The sequence below is a fragment of the Falco rusticolus genome, chromosome 4, assembly GCF_015220075.1.
Source record: "Falco rusticolus isolate bFalRus1 chromosome 4, bFalRus1.pri, whole genome shotgun sequence".
Taxonomy (NCBI): domain Eukaryota; kingdom Metazoa; phylum Chordata; class Aves; order Falconiformes; family Falconidae; genus Falco; species Falco rusticolus.
This window is the reverse complement of record NC_051190.1, coordinates 93,644,246-93,659,485: the sequence shown is the minus strand read 5'-3', so window position 1 is coordinate 93,659,485 and position 15,240 is coordinate 93,644,246. Positions and strand designations below refer to the sequence as shown.

Sequence of the window (15,240 nt, the reverse complement as noted above, 5' to 3'; positions counted from 1 at the left end):
GGCAAAGCCCCGGTGAGCAGCTGGCCAGGGAGTGGTGGTAATGACTACCAGAAGCGAAATGCGCATTCCTTCAAGTGGATGAAATGCTCCATTTCCCAGCCAAAAATAGAAAAGAAGAAACCTAATTGAACTGGCAAAATGCTTTCTAATCTGAAGCTGTGCAGGATTTAGTTGTTAAACTCTGAAGAGGACTAGACAGAAGCTCAAATGCTTCTGAAATGGAGAGCAGGGAAGCACTCACAGCTCAGCCGGTAACAGGACTTTTTGGCACCGAACTGCTCTAAAGCGCATTATTTCACTTTTGTCACATTGCCACCACAGTGTAACACAGACACCACCTTAGGTAGGCACCGGCTGTCTTTTTGAAGCATGGGAGGAAAAGAAACCAGCACATGCTCCCATAGTTCAAGCAGCATCCCTCCACAGCTGTCATTGGGTAGAATTGTTAAAAGTTCATTAACAGCAACTGCTCCAGATACTGGGTGAGCGTCACTCCCTTGCCTCTGTTTATCAGCTTAGATCACGTTTTCTTATGACTGCTTTGGTAAGATAGATTAAACCTGCATTTCCCAAGCAGAAATAGCTTGTATGCCCTGTCTGCATCCTGGCACAGGCTCTGGGGTCAACCTGTGTGGTGGCCATTCATCCAGCCTGCCTCTACTGTCAGCCATGGGCTACAACATGTTTGAAAACTCCAATAAAAAGCCAAACTCCCATTTGTCACTACATTTTGATACTGACCTCTGATTTCTATTCCATTCGGCCTATTCCAAGCTGAAACTTTTATTGCTTTAGCTGCGTAATGACACCCTTGTGAAGAGGAAAGAGATGCTGTTTGTCTTGCTGGAAGCAAGGGGCGAGGAGATGGCCACAACATGGGCAGCTCTGGTGGAGGACTGCCAACAGAGTCAGCAGGTAGCAGTGGCACCTTCCACACATGAGCTTTTACAGGGAGGGAAGCTGAAACTGCTAGCATGGAGCCCTGACTTCCCTGCACCATAGTCATCAGAGCAGGTGCTTTATCCTTCCTTTTCTGCAGCAGCACCAGCTGTCACTTGTCTCCAGAGTCAAAATATTTCCACGCCTATCAACAGCTAGTAATTGATGTGAAATCAGTGAACCTCCTTGCAAAGTTCATGCTATATATGCCAGAGCTAGACATCCAACAGAGAAGCGCAAGTCTAATAAGAAACTCTCAGCTAACAGAATCAAGTTTCCTTTAGCAATGGATAAGCATGCATGACTATCCATGGCTTCTTAATTATTGTAATTTACTCAGTCTCTCCTATTAAGGAGCATTTTTCTGCCTGAGGACTTTCTAATCATGGAATTAACTGTCACTTTTACCATTATAAAATATTGCTCCCATGACATTGTTCAGATTTATAGCCCTAACTGTTGAAAGAACAAAGGGGATAAAGAGAAAGTTGTTAAAAATATTTTGCTTGTTGCTTCTGATTTTTTTCAAGAGCATTTTAGGAGTCTAACATGAAGAGAAGAAAAAAAAGAATTTTCATCCTTGAAATTCTAGATAAGAAAAAAAAAAAAGAATCAGCAGCATGTTAAAAGAGACCCTCATTAATGAACTGTAGAACTGCAGATCAACTTTATTCTTAACAGGGGTGGAAACCTGTTGTAATTCCACTGGCATTGTGTCACAGCACTAACAACCTCACAGAAAACAAAACTGCCTCTGATCATATCCCCTTTTACCTAACATATTGTGAAATGATGTAAGCGCCTACATCTCTCCAGTTGAAAGTGATCTCTTTGGTTCTGCTCCAGAAGGAACGGCAGGGTACTCCTTCTCAGACTTATTAATAACTTGAACTTAACCTGGACAGTGTGCCACAACAGTAAAGTGACACATGGCATGCAGCATGGCAATGACAACAGGCACAGAAATCTGAAGGAAAGATGATTTTCAGTACCTCTTTCATCTTTTTCCTACACTCACATTGCAAGGGCGATGTTTGTTTTTGGAGATGAATAAATACACTTCCCATGTCATTCAACAGCATTCACTACTGAATGATTCATCTGGTACATTAACAGCAGCCTTCATGAGACACTACATCCCCCGCTCAAGTTAAAAACAAACAAACCAGCTAATTAGAACCTGACCCTTATGATTAAAACCAAAAATCAACCAAAACTGACAAAAACCCCTCTCACTCCTGTACAGTGTTTGTTGCAGCAGGAAAATGGAAAAGAAATCCTTTATGTCAAGGTGATGGCTGTAAGAAATTATATAGAAGATGTGTTAAACTAATGCAAGCTTGTGATTAAAGCTGCATGTATAATTACAACACCTCTACAGATCAACAGTACCATCCCCTCTTGGAAGAGGATACAATTGGCAAAGACCTGTAAGTCTGAACTCCAGTTCCTGAAACTATTTTGTTTTTCAGTAAATGCCTTACACGTGCTGTCCGCTGTCTTTGCAGGGAAAAAACCCCACCAATATCTGGGCAAGAAAGTTCAATAATCCTAGTTATCTTCCTGCAGAGGTGCTGAAAATGTACCAAAGCTGCAAGCATGAGAGAAAAGTAATGCTCGACTTAAAAGAATACCTTAAAAGAGTAGTAAAAGGATCCCCACTCCTCTTCTGCCACCACTTCGGTGGAAGTCACCATTTCAGTGCAGGTGACAAGGGTAAGATCCAGCCAGCCGGCGCTTCCCTGGGAGCTGCTGCTGGCTTCTGTGGAGCCGACCTCCATCACTGGATTTTGTTCGAGTTGTCTAGGTGCTTGTTTTTCTAAGAGTTAATGCAGCCAGGCTTCTCCCGTAAAAGCGCAGCAACAAAACCAGCTTCTCACTGCTCCACCACTGGCTACCAGAGGCATCGGGCTTTAGTGCAGCTGAGTGATAGGAGGAGGGAAAAAAAAAAAAAAAAAAGAAAAAAAGAAGCCAAGCTGGCATCATCCCTTTGAGCTTTCCTTCGGTACAACTCTGACGACAGCCATCCACATGCTCTTTCCAGCAGCAAGGGCAGCAGCCAGTAAGAAAGACAGTGCACATGGACACAGCCATGTGCCTTGTGGACTCTGGGTTGTCTTGCATCCCAAGTTGTCACCTCTGGAGTCAGGCACACCTGTAAAAGTGTGGACCTCCTCCCTGCATTAAGCTCAGGAACCTGGCTATTCCACCCAGTAGCTTTGCCTGCTTACCCTAGCTCAGCCCACTTTGATTTCAGTTACCTTTGGAATTGTGGTGTATCTACACACAAGCACCAACATGCTCTCCTGTATTAGCAAAACCCTATGAAGTTGTTAGGCTTAAGTTATCGCAGTTTCCCTGTCAGTGTCTATCTGCCTTCTGAAGTTGCCTTTACCAAGAAGAAAAATAAATCATAAAAGGCCTTCGCCCTTACCTTTGCAGAGAGCTCAAACATGCTTCATACCCAGTACGGGGAGTGCTTTAATCACCGTATGGACAACCTGTCTGGTACGGCTCCTAGAGACTGCTAGTTACTTGGAGGCTCAAGGATACTTCAGAACAAAATGATCAGTTATTTTTCTCCTCATTAATTTTCTAGGCACCAATCTCACCCACCCTCTGTTCATTCGGATGCTTTTCCCCACCTCTAGTGTTTACCCCATTTTTACACCAAGTTGGCAGATGACAGTGCGCACAGCTTCCCTGAACCGAGCGCAACATCACGTGTAAATTCAGAACTTGTTCAGCTTTGTGGAGATGCTGTGCCTCGATACCAATGCAATCCTAAGCAGAACGTCATGCACTCGGTTTCCCGTTACCTGCTCACAGCAGAATCCAGTCCTGTGCTTACAGGTGTGCAAGCACAGGTAGAAATGGGGGAGCTCAGGAGGCATTAAGCAACTCGCTCTGGCCAGCACAGCACACCCTCTCCCCAGCTCCTGCAGCAGTGGTCTCCACAACACGCTCACAGCATCCATGCTCGTGGTCCAGGTGGGGCTGTGCCCACCCCTGCCTATGCCAGCAGCAAGACAGAGGTGGCTGCAGGACCCCCCCAGCTCCCAGGGCCAGTAATAGCAGGGGATGGGGACACAAGCAGTGAAATTCAGGTCTAGGTTTGGACTCTGAACCCTCCCAAGCTGGGACATGTCTGGATCTGGGGCTTTGGATCAGGCTGTTCTAGGGACCGGAGAAACCTCTGAGTGTCTGAGCAATATTCAAACCTGTCCTGGAGCTGTTTGAGTCATTCAGAGGAGGGTATCAGCCCAGGGTCATTCAGATAATCAGTACCAGTCACGATGAGAAAGGATCAGCACTGATCCATACATACCAGTGATCAATATTTAACAGCAGTGAATGACGCATGGGTTGGAATGTGATTAGATAAAAATAAGTGTGCCAGAACCACTCTGTTTTGCTGAAAACCATTGGGGAAATGCTCCTTGATATAATATCCAAAAGAGAGGAGGAAAACTTTTTAAAGTTTTTTTCTGACTGATCATAAAGGTTGATTCTGAACCTCTGCTATGAAGTATTCAGATAGCATCCAAGCTTCTTGAAAGCATCCTACCAGGTTTTTTTGCTCATCCCTTGCTTTCTTATATTTACAAAATTCTCTTAGAGTTAGAATTTATTACACTGAATGTTGCTGGGGTTTTTGTTGTTTTTGTTTTGGTGCTCTCATTCCTATAGAGCTGTTATGCTCGAGCATATTACAGGCATTAAGAGGCTTTTCAGTTGTTACATCGCATGCCAGATCGTGCACAGCTCTCAGAGCTAACCAAGAGTGACTTCTCTTGTGGCTTTGCCAGCTACTTGCTCTAAGTAGTGCTTATGGTGCTATAAAAGGTCTCATTGCGCCCTGCTCCAGCACTTACCAGTCTACACAGGTAATTCAGGTCTTCCATTACTATGAGCTTTTCTGTCTTTGAGTATTTCTCAGTCACTGTCACTGCCCTGGTTTGTTGATGGCTGGTTTTACTAAAATGGTTTCTTTCCATCCAAGTCACTGAATTTAAAGCCATGGGCTGTGTATGGTGCTGTGTTGAAAATTAACCTAATTCTCTTTGGTTTTAAACTTCTGAAAAATCATGCCAGCTCTCTGAAATTTGGGGGTTGTTCCCCGGTTCCCCCCCGCTTCCCCCCCCCCCCCCCCGAGATTAAGCAAACTGTTTGAATACCTCTGAAATGAATAGCAAAAGAAAAGAGTTTTGATGATTGAATCTCAAAAGCCTATAAAAGGCAAGATCAAATCCTAGCAATTCCTCTGTGGAAGAGGAATAGCTGATTGATTCCTACAACTGACTTTGTTGTTTTTGTCAGCCAGGATACTGAAAAGTCTCTGAGAACTTTCAGTCACTGAAGAGATGAAGACAGTTTTACAGAGGGACAAACTGAGTCTTCCCTCTGCTTTAATACAAAATGCTTTCAAATTATTATTCAAAGACATTTTTTTTCCTAATGTATAATAAAATGTGATGCTGCTTTCTTAATCTTTTTGAACGGCTTTTTTTTGTTGTTGTTTTTTTTTTAAGACACACTTTGGTACTGCACCACAGCCTAAGCATGCTTCCTAAGTAGGAAAGATTAAGCAATTCTGAAAATAATCTTTAAGCAAGAAGAATGGATTATTTAAAGGAAGAATAGAGAGGACTTGTTTCAAAGGCCACTTCATTGGCCATTCCCTTTTTCTTGGTTTCAAAAGCTACTCAAATTTAGTTTTCTGAAGCAAAGCTTTGATCCAAAGGCCCAGAAAACCTAACAGCATAAATGGCTCCAGTGGAAGCAGAAGAGGACACTCTGTGGCTGCAGTGTGGAACAAAACCGATACCTGCCATGTGCAACACATGGGTGGAGATCTGCCACGTGTATCTTGTATCTCCCCAAAATAGCAAGATTTTCCTGACTGGCAAGAAGAGGAAACCTTGTAAACTGCAGAAAGTGGAACCAGGAGATTGGTATGAGGAGGTAGATGAAGGGAGGTACCTCTGGGAAAAAAAAAGAAGTCAAAACTTTTAACAACTGGGTACAAAACAGTGATTTTGATTATTTAAGCCAGAAATTCCTCATGCAGAGACTGGTCTTTCCTGCACAGCAGTGGTGAAACACAATAGATGGAGCTGAGTCGATTTGTACATCACAGTGCGGTCCCTCCATGGCAGGCAGAGGTGCTGTCGCAGCCATGGTGGACATTGCTCTCCAAAACCCAGCACCAGTAGGAGAAGGGACGATGCAGGAATATCTATCTCCTCCTATGCTAGGCATTTCCCTGTTTTGTCTTCCCCGATAGAAACTGTTGTGTGGCAGTACTTCTTGTGCATGATGCTGATAATTTGCCAAAAGTCAGACAAACTAAATGCTTGTTTAAAAGATTTAGGCATATCTGAAATGGACAGAAAAAGATCTGTTCAAGTCTGTATTATTTTTTTTTTACAGATAATTTATAGCAGATTTCTCTTTGCTGCATTTAGGCAGTATTGGGAGTATTTTGTAATTTGAGTAAATTGAAAAAATACTTGGATTTTTTGCTGTTTGGAGTTTCCTGCACCCTGGAGCAGTTGGACATAATCATATTAAATACAAAGAAGAAATAATGCTATCAGACTGCATGAATAAAGAGAACAAGATTTTTTTGCTTCTAAAAGAACAGCAAGTTAATTGCTTTTCTGAAAAAAAAAAAAAAAAAAAAAAAAAAGTTTACCCAATTCGGTATATAGGGGCTTTGGAAGAGGAAGGTCAGTCTGCTCTTCCCAAAGCACAGCCCTTCTGCCCAGGAGCTGAACATCGGGAGTGGTGCAGAGGGGCTCGGCTGCTGACTCTGGCAGCATAGGACCCCTGGAGAGCTGCATTCTCGCATCCTACTGCACAGGAGAGGAGCAACAATTATTAGTGACACAATTCCTGTTGTCTGACATAAACCTACAAGCTGCTTAGCATGCACATTGTTTCCCTTTGGTGCTTTGCCTCTGGAGGGGCACAGATCTGCTCAGCACAGGTAGGCAATACCCAAAAAGGCTGAAGCGCTGCCCTCAGAGCCAGGACTGACTGAGGCTGCAAGTGGTCCCAGAGCCTGGGCTGTGGCTGGGAAAGGACGCGTGGGTTTCTGGATTCCTGGAGGTCCCTGCTGCATGCGAAGCAGGGGGCTCCGTATGTGCCCCATTAGCTAGGACATAACTATTCCCCCACCACATCTGCACTCACATTTTTACATTTTTTTTAGCCCCTCCAGGTGGAGACAACATCAAGTCTCTAAATCTTCAAAGACCCGAAACAGCAATGATCTCTTATGAGCTAAATATAATAAATATAATAACTATAATAAATAGTAACCTACAGTTACAAGGCTTTCTTGACAGAAATCTCTAACACCCATTCTCCTCCACCTTTCTGAATGAAGCGGCTGTAACTCAGGATTGGAAGATTCAGGGGACACAGCAAGATTTCAAAAGCCGTTTTCAACTTCATTCCCAAGCAATTTATTTTGGGATCTGTATCCTAAAGCAGGACCCAGAGGTGCCGACTGGGAGCCTGGCAGCAGCATGCTGATGCTGCCAATCTCAGCACTTCTTTGCAAATGTGTAAATCTCAGCTACACACTGCAGAGACACCCAGGTGGAGACTCTCCCAGCTGCACCACATGGGCCACCTCGGGCCACGGGGCTGACAGCCCACTGTGTTCACCGGTTCCCCAAATTTCTGAGTTCTGGAGTTAGAGCCTGGCAGCTGGAGCTGAAGAGCCTTTCCCTTTTATGGAGAAATTTGTGTTTGATTTTCATCCAGAATCTGAACAAACTCAATTTTGAAATATTAAAAGCATCACAGAATGAGATGACTGATTTCTGCTGGGCTCCAGCCTGATCTCTGACCTGTCAGTGGTCTATCCAGCTTTGAATCAGATCCCCAAACTGGAAGCAAGTGGATTCTTCCTCATAAATTAGGTTTTGGGTCAGACTTTTTGCAAAAATCTAGATTTTACCCATAGTAAAGCACTAGAGTCATATAAATCACAGACCATTTTTATAATAATGATGACAAAATATGAGCATGTTGTTTCTCTCCATTGATAACTTCAACAAATTTAAAAAGGAGGAGATTTTCTCACGTCTTCATTACTGTCTTCATTTCTGTTTGTAGTCTTAATTCAGATAGGTTCATTTTACAGAAAGTATATACAGCCATTTATCTGTTTCTGCTAAGGAACGACTGGAGAAGAATAAGCAATCCTTAAGGAATTATCTTTGAAAAGAAGCAAGCAGATGAAGAAAACACGTAGAGAAATGCCATTAAATATGAATATTGTGTCAGTGGAACTGTCAGACGCCCTGAAATTTCAAATATCTTTTCTTTGTTCCCCTTGATATAACCATCAAGAAAATCATCTATTTCGCAAGGGCCTGATTCTCCAATGATTCTGTCTGTTGCAGCGCAGGATTGCTGCCTCTCCAGTGACTGGAATTGCAAAGTAGCTTTAGCGAAAAAAGAGCCAAGCCCCATGAACTGAAACAGACACCTGATAAATGTGCATTCCTATAAAATATCAAGGCAGTCAACATAGTCACTTGGTGTCTTTCTACTCGGAAGGAGCTGAGCAGGTAGCCAACATGTACGGCAGCCACCCGGTCCTGGCAAGTAGTTCTGCGTAGGAACGCCTAGAATAAATTCACAACTCACATCGTCACCAGATTCCTCTTTCAAAATCCTCCAGTTGCCAAGGCACCATCTGCCCTTCCAAAGCGCTGCAGCTGGAAAGGGAAAACAGCTCAGAAATACAGCCGTGCTGCCAAACGGGAAAGGTGGCTTCAGGTGAGCTCTGGCTGGCTCCCAGCAGGCGCCCAGCCTGCCTGCCCCACCGCACCGCCCGGCAGGACGTGTGCTCATTAACCGGGCAACTGCTGAGAAGAAAACACCAGCCAGATGGATGTCCTGTCGTCCTTCTCTCTCCAGTTCAGGTCCCAGCTAACTATGATGAGCACTACTGCACGTTGAGATGGGGGCAACAAGGCTGCGCAGACACAGGTGCTGGTTCCCATCGTGGTTATAACTGGACCAGCAGCTCATGTGTGCAGCTAGACAGTCTTCTGAGCAACAAACCAGAGCCTTGGCAGGGCCAGAGCTCTGCTTTACACTGTACAGGAAGACCACTGCAGGAAAACTGTGTTCAAGGTTTTCCACAAGCTAACTTCTTGCAGTTTTAAACAGCTACCACCAACACATACTGCCTTTAACATAGATAAATAGGAATTGTTTTCAATGCACTTTTCATGTTGCTGCTTAAAAGCATTTTTCTTCCCTTTGTCCATGTTTAATTGAACTAAAACCAATTTAGCAGGCAGTTGGATTAGATGATCACAGCAGGTCCCTTCCAACTAAAAATATTCTATTCTGTTCTAACCAACTCTTAGTTCATCTTAGACTACAGTGTATGGATAGCTCATCATATCTGCTTTAGGAGAGAATCACTTCTCTCCTCCCACTCCTTACCCCCTGTCTGCTACCTCTGGTGGTTGCGCACAAGAAGTCATTTCCATTATTTCCATTCAAGCCTGCACGGATGTGGGAGTTGCTCCCCCACTAGTGTGCAGAGGATGCCTAGAGCTGATAAACCTCTCTCTTTCTCTAAATAATCCAATGGCTAAGGCACAGGCTTGGAGTTCAGGGAAGATACCAAGTTGCTTGCTCCTCTGCACATCCCACTCTGACCTTGGTCAAGCGATCTCCATTGCCATAGGGAAGAGCTTTGTAAAGTGAAGGTGTGACACAAACTCACACCCTTTTGGCGGTCAGTCCTCATCCACCTGGACACTGCTGTCTGCATAGCTATCCCCAGACTCAGCCACAGAGCGCTTGGAATATCCATCTGAGTGTTCAACTATAATTTTTGCCAGACCCTCTATAAACAGGGACCTAATCCTCTGTTAGAAGAAGGGTGCACCCTTGCAGCACCATGGTCCTTGAGTGCCAAATCTGAACTGATGAAATCAGCAGTGAGTTATAGTGGTGCTGAGCCTCCTTTGCAAAGCAGGGGTAAGTAAACCCATGCAATGAGCGAGCTGTTCATTTCATAGCAAACTGAACTTTTGCTATGAAATTATGCTGGGCAGAAGATTTTAAAAAATACAGTTCTACATAAAATTTAATATTGACATTCAAAACATAGCAAAAAAACCTCCCAAACATTAGAACATGTTTTAAGACTATATTGCCAGCATTAGTCTCTCATCAAATGGTTCTACAGATGCTACAGAGAGAGGAGGGTGACCTACAGAAATTAGTCTAACCCATCAACACTAAAAGCTTGGGAAAAGACCAGTACATACCATGATGTAGGTTGAAAAAATGAAGGAACTCTGTGCCCACAAGGAGGTAGGGGAATAAAAGAAAGTGTGGGAAGAAAGAATTTAAAATGCCTCCATCCCAGTTCTCCTTTCCATGGAAGAAGTTGTATCTGAAGTAATGAATACACTCTGTCTTTCGGCGATGAGCAGCAGAGTGGAAGTACAGATTTACAATGGAGGTGGAAAGCCATTAGATGAATTGCAGGACTTTTTATTGCCAATTACAATTTCATGGCAGGGTTATTATTTATTAAATATAGAAGCAGCCAGTTGAATTCTAACTGCTCTCAGGCTTAATTCCACTTATAAAAAGGCTAAAGAAATTACACAGAGCTAGAGAAAAAATCCTCTGCAGTAGCAGGCATGCTTCTGAGTGTCTGCACATGGGCAACACTCAAGAGAAATAAAAAAAGCTACTGTATGGAAGGGGAACAAGTTACACCCAACTTCCCTTTAGTAAAGCCTAAGGTAGAGTAAAATAAATGTACTGCACTGCTTCCACTAATAGGCACCCGAAGAACAGTTTGAACAGTGGAACCTCTTCAACTATTGAAGTTCAGTTTTTTAGGACCTCCAGAAAAAGATACACTTCACACACTGCTGTCCCCTCCAAAAGCAGTGGGCAGACAGAAGAAAACCCCAAAACAATGTTAGCAGGTAAAATGTGTCCCAGACCAGGTAAGGGGAGGGTCAGAAGATAATACTGTCTGTAACACTCAATTGCATCCCAGGTCACCTCCCTAAAGGAGGAAGATGCATATTTTCTGGCAGCAAGAGGGGTGAGTTATTCAAATCCCAGCAGCTTTGTGCCAGCACTTTCAATTCACTGGATTGCAGAGCAGGGGAAAGGGTGAGGGACCAGAGGGAAGTGAAGAAATACTCACCAAAGAAACTGCCTCAGCTTAATCAGAGAGCTCATGTAGATAAAGTCTTCATTCCTTTCTTCATGCTGATATATGTCAGTGCGTATTGCCATGAGCAGTGTGTATAATAATGTATAGCAACATGCATCGGTCAGAACAGCAATCCAGGTCTGGTACACTATACAACTTTTTTGTGCGTGTGTGTTAGATAAATAATACAGAAAAATAGTCTTCTGCAAACCAGCTCTTCCTAGAATAGAATATAGATGTAAATTACTCAGTCTGGTGTGATTCAAAATTTCATTTCCAAAATACCATAGTCCTTTGCTAATAATTTTTCAGGCATACTTCTTTGGTGAGTATCTGGAATTCTTCAGAATATTCAAGGCAGTACATTAATATTCCTGATCACATTCTGAAATGTATTTTCATTAACAATGTGGAACTGGACTGCTGTCATTTCCATTTCTGTGCAAAATAACCCCATTTGATTACTGTTCTGATTCAATGAGGAAAGAGGAGTAAAACGAGAATGCTCCACACACTGATGTGGAAGCAGAAAGGACAGTTCAAAGAAACAGCACTGTCTAAAGAAAAACACAAAATTTAGCAACTGACATAAGGTTTTGGATACACTTGATGTAAGTATTCACATCCCCTAGCGAGCAAACGCACAGCAAATTGTAACTCGACAATCACTTAGCCCTGTATTTTTATGTCCGCACATTTTAAGAGATTTCTGTGGCTCTTGGGCCACCGACATCTCATTAAGATGGGAGCAATGAGTTGGATACCTTATGCCAATGATTATTTGCTCACCATTATAAATGTGAGTACTACCCTACAAATGCTCAGAGAAATGTGAAATAGTTAGTTGTTTCCGGCATGGGTATAATTACCCAACTGATCACACTGCACGTAGGAAGCCTTTGGGAGCAAGCCGCTCTATTTGCAGTAACTAATGGACAGTTAGTGCCAGATCTTCATCGAAATAAATGGGCTCAAGTCTCTCCAACTCACGGGTTGTGCCCAAGCATATGAGCTGATGATCTGGCTTGCTGACTCCGCTTGGGACTAGGTTATCGATTTCTTCATGTTAGTGATTATATGCTTATATGTACAAGCACAGCTGATTTTCTGTTTATATAGACGAAGCAACATCTCCATTAGTTAGGCAAGAATTTCCAGTCCTTGCCCAAACACACCTCTGAAACAGGTCATATTGTTCTTGTAATGATGCTACACAGGATAAAATAACAAGTATCATCTAAGAAACAAAAGTGCAAAAAGTTTCCAGTGCATAACAGTGGTGTGGGCAGAATACATAAAACAGCAAATCCAATACCTGATTTGTTAGACATTAGAAATAAAACCTGAAGTCAGCCTAGGAGATACTAGTCGCTCCTGCCGCCCAGATCCAAGTTTTCAAAACTTTTTAAAAGACCAAAACTGTTGAAGAGTTCCTTAGTTTTTCTCTTTGGAACTGAAAGAAAATTTGCAGGAAAAAAAAAATTGGTTATGTGTCCACATGTGTGTCAAATCAGAGAGAGATTAAATGAAGGAAAAGCAAAACATCTCTGCATTTGAAGCATACATCGTTTTTGTAGCATGATTTGCTTTAGGAGAAAATAATGTTTTCTGTGGTTATGAACATGCAAAATTATTCTAGACTTTATATGAACTGCTGCTTGGGGATTAGATGAGGATTTAATATCTTTCTTAGAGAAAGGATTAATTAAAGTCTCTCTTTTTTGGGAAGGTGATGAGCAAAATAATTTAATATGTATATAGAGCTTTTGATTTTTTTCTCTACAGAAATAAAACGTGTATGGTGATTTCTCATTTCATATATTTTTCTTTAAAAAATGGAATAATATTAGGATTTTTTCAAAGGAGTGGCTGAAGGGATTTTAACATGCTTTTGAAATGTCAAAAGAAATTGAATGATGGGAATCTCCTTTAGAAAACTTTAAAACTGTGTTGTTAGGAGCTAAGTAAATACTGCTTAAACACCATTAAGAATCTGTCTTTTTGTTTCATTTTTTTCCCCGTGCTTAACAGTGAAATTGGTTAGGAAGTCTGCTGGCTAGCTGATAGACCTAACAGAATCCTATTTCCATGATTGTTTTGTGAAGAGTTTTACTGCTTTTGTCACTAAAGGCCTTGACTGTCATCAAAAAGCTGAAGAATGCACACACACAATTCTTTTTTGTTGGCAAAAATTCTCAGGTTTTGATTTCTGTGATGTAATTTTTTTCTAATGCAAGCAGACATCTACCATGAAAATTACATGCTTTCAAATAAATTCCAATGCTACATCAAAAAATATTTTCAGTAGTTTTTTTCTTTTGTTCATTTTTACTTGCTAATTCTAGGAACCCTGCCAGATTCCTTCAGGCTCAAGTGCAATTTGGAGTGTTGCGTCATTAATGCACAGCTGTTACTACCAGATCAGATTATTTGCTGAATCTAAGAATGGTGATATAATGACAGTGTGATGTTTTTGGACATGGCTGTGATTTCATTTCACCTGTAATAATGCCTGGGATTAACAATGCCCTGTATTTAATAAAATGGAACAAGATCAGTGCCTAACTTTAACTCATTTATGTGCCCTGCACCTTTATTGTCTCTTCAGCAAACTGAGGACAATGAAAACTCCTGATATTTGGACTGTAATATTTGCCAAAATAATAATGAAACTTTTATCCAAATGCAAGTACGTGATTAGTGTCCGCTTTAAAGCATGGCACACAGGTGAATTGCTACCTCCCTTGTTTGACAGTTCAAGTTATTTCCTTATTTTTTAAGCAAACACTCTGGCAGGATCATCCAAAGTCAAGTATTCTAGATGGCTAGAGCTCATTTTCTGATGCTCAGATTTGGTCCACGTATTGATATTCAGCTGTGATGACAATGTATTTACTTACCATCAGTCAAAGCCCTGAGCAATTACCAGAAGCATATCCACCTCTCATTTTCGCAGTAGGATTTGTCTTAGCAAAGTACTGTTTACACACTCTCTCTAGCTGAATTATATCCCCATTTTCAGGTTAACTGGAACACTTTTATATGAATTACTGTGGCTGCTCTGAATGCTGCAATGTGCAAGTGTCCAATATGTTTCAGTGAACTGAAGGCACGTGTGAAGGATGCTTATCCTGACATACTTAAAACTTAAGGGAATGGAAAAAGTAGGGATAAATACTGATCGGGCGCTGAGGGGAGGTGCTTACTAATTTGCACCAGTTTCTAGCATCCGTTGACTGTTCCTGTGGCACTCATGGAAGAAAATAGAAGGATTTATTTCTGTGTTTACTTGTTGCTCGTCTGTGCAGAGTTTCAGCTGTCTACGCTGCTGCTGCTTAAATGAATGAACAAAAGAATGAAAGAAAATCAGTCTTTTTAGTAATAATAGGGAAATAATACGGAAAATCTTCTTGCCTTAATCTGCATTTTCCATTCCAAAGAACTTAATACATGGTTTTCTAAAATGCATTTCCTGTTATCAGTCTTCTGGCTGTCAACCATATGTCACCACAGCTAGCAGCAGGCACCACAAATAGCACCTGAACTTTAGTAAAATCTGTTCAGGTAAAATGCCTTTCAACAACTTCTGTTTAATTTACACGAATATGTGAATCTGAGAATCCACATTAAGTCACAGAAGAGTATGAAATTATATTTGCAGACCTTAGCAGCCGGTGTTTTAGAGAACTTGGATGAAAATCCAACTAATATGGCCCTGCCTTAGAGTCTGAAAGTCTGGAGATGGCTTGCTTTACCTTGAGTCCGGAAAGACTCAAATTAGAGCATCTCATGCTGGTGCCCTGGCCCCCTCCAGTCTCTCTCTCTCCACGAAGCAGTATTCCATTACTATCCCTGAGGAAAAAAAAAAAAAAAAAAAAGATTAAAATTAATCCATTTCTTTTTTTATAATAAAAATGCCAGCAGACATGTCTAAATTTCCTCCAGCACTGATATAAAACTCTGAAAGAAATATATTACTGAACAAGTGGCATCTTAAAAACCTAAAAAACCTGTTTTAAACCATCAAGACAAAAAATTCCAATTCTTGACTTTTTTGTGAAGATTATTTGACCCCA

The 15,240-nt window shown here is 41.8% G+C and overlaps 1 protein-coding gene across 1 annotated transcript in view; it reads right to left on the bottom strand.

The window, feature by feature from the left end:
* Nucleotides 1–2,720, bottom strand: part of NPSR1 (neuropeptide S receptor 1) — a 59,448-nt gene extending 56,728 nt beyond the window's left edge. Inside the window, exon 1 of the mRNA XM_037383845.1 lies at nucleotides 2,574–2,720. Within this exon, the coding sequence (XP_037239742.1) occupies nucleotides 2,574–2,720 (147 nt within the window). The remainder of the gene's footprint in view (nucleotides 1–2,573) is intronic.
* Nucleotides 2,721–15,240: the final 12,520 nt, after the last annotated feature.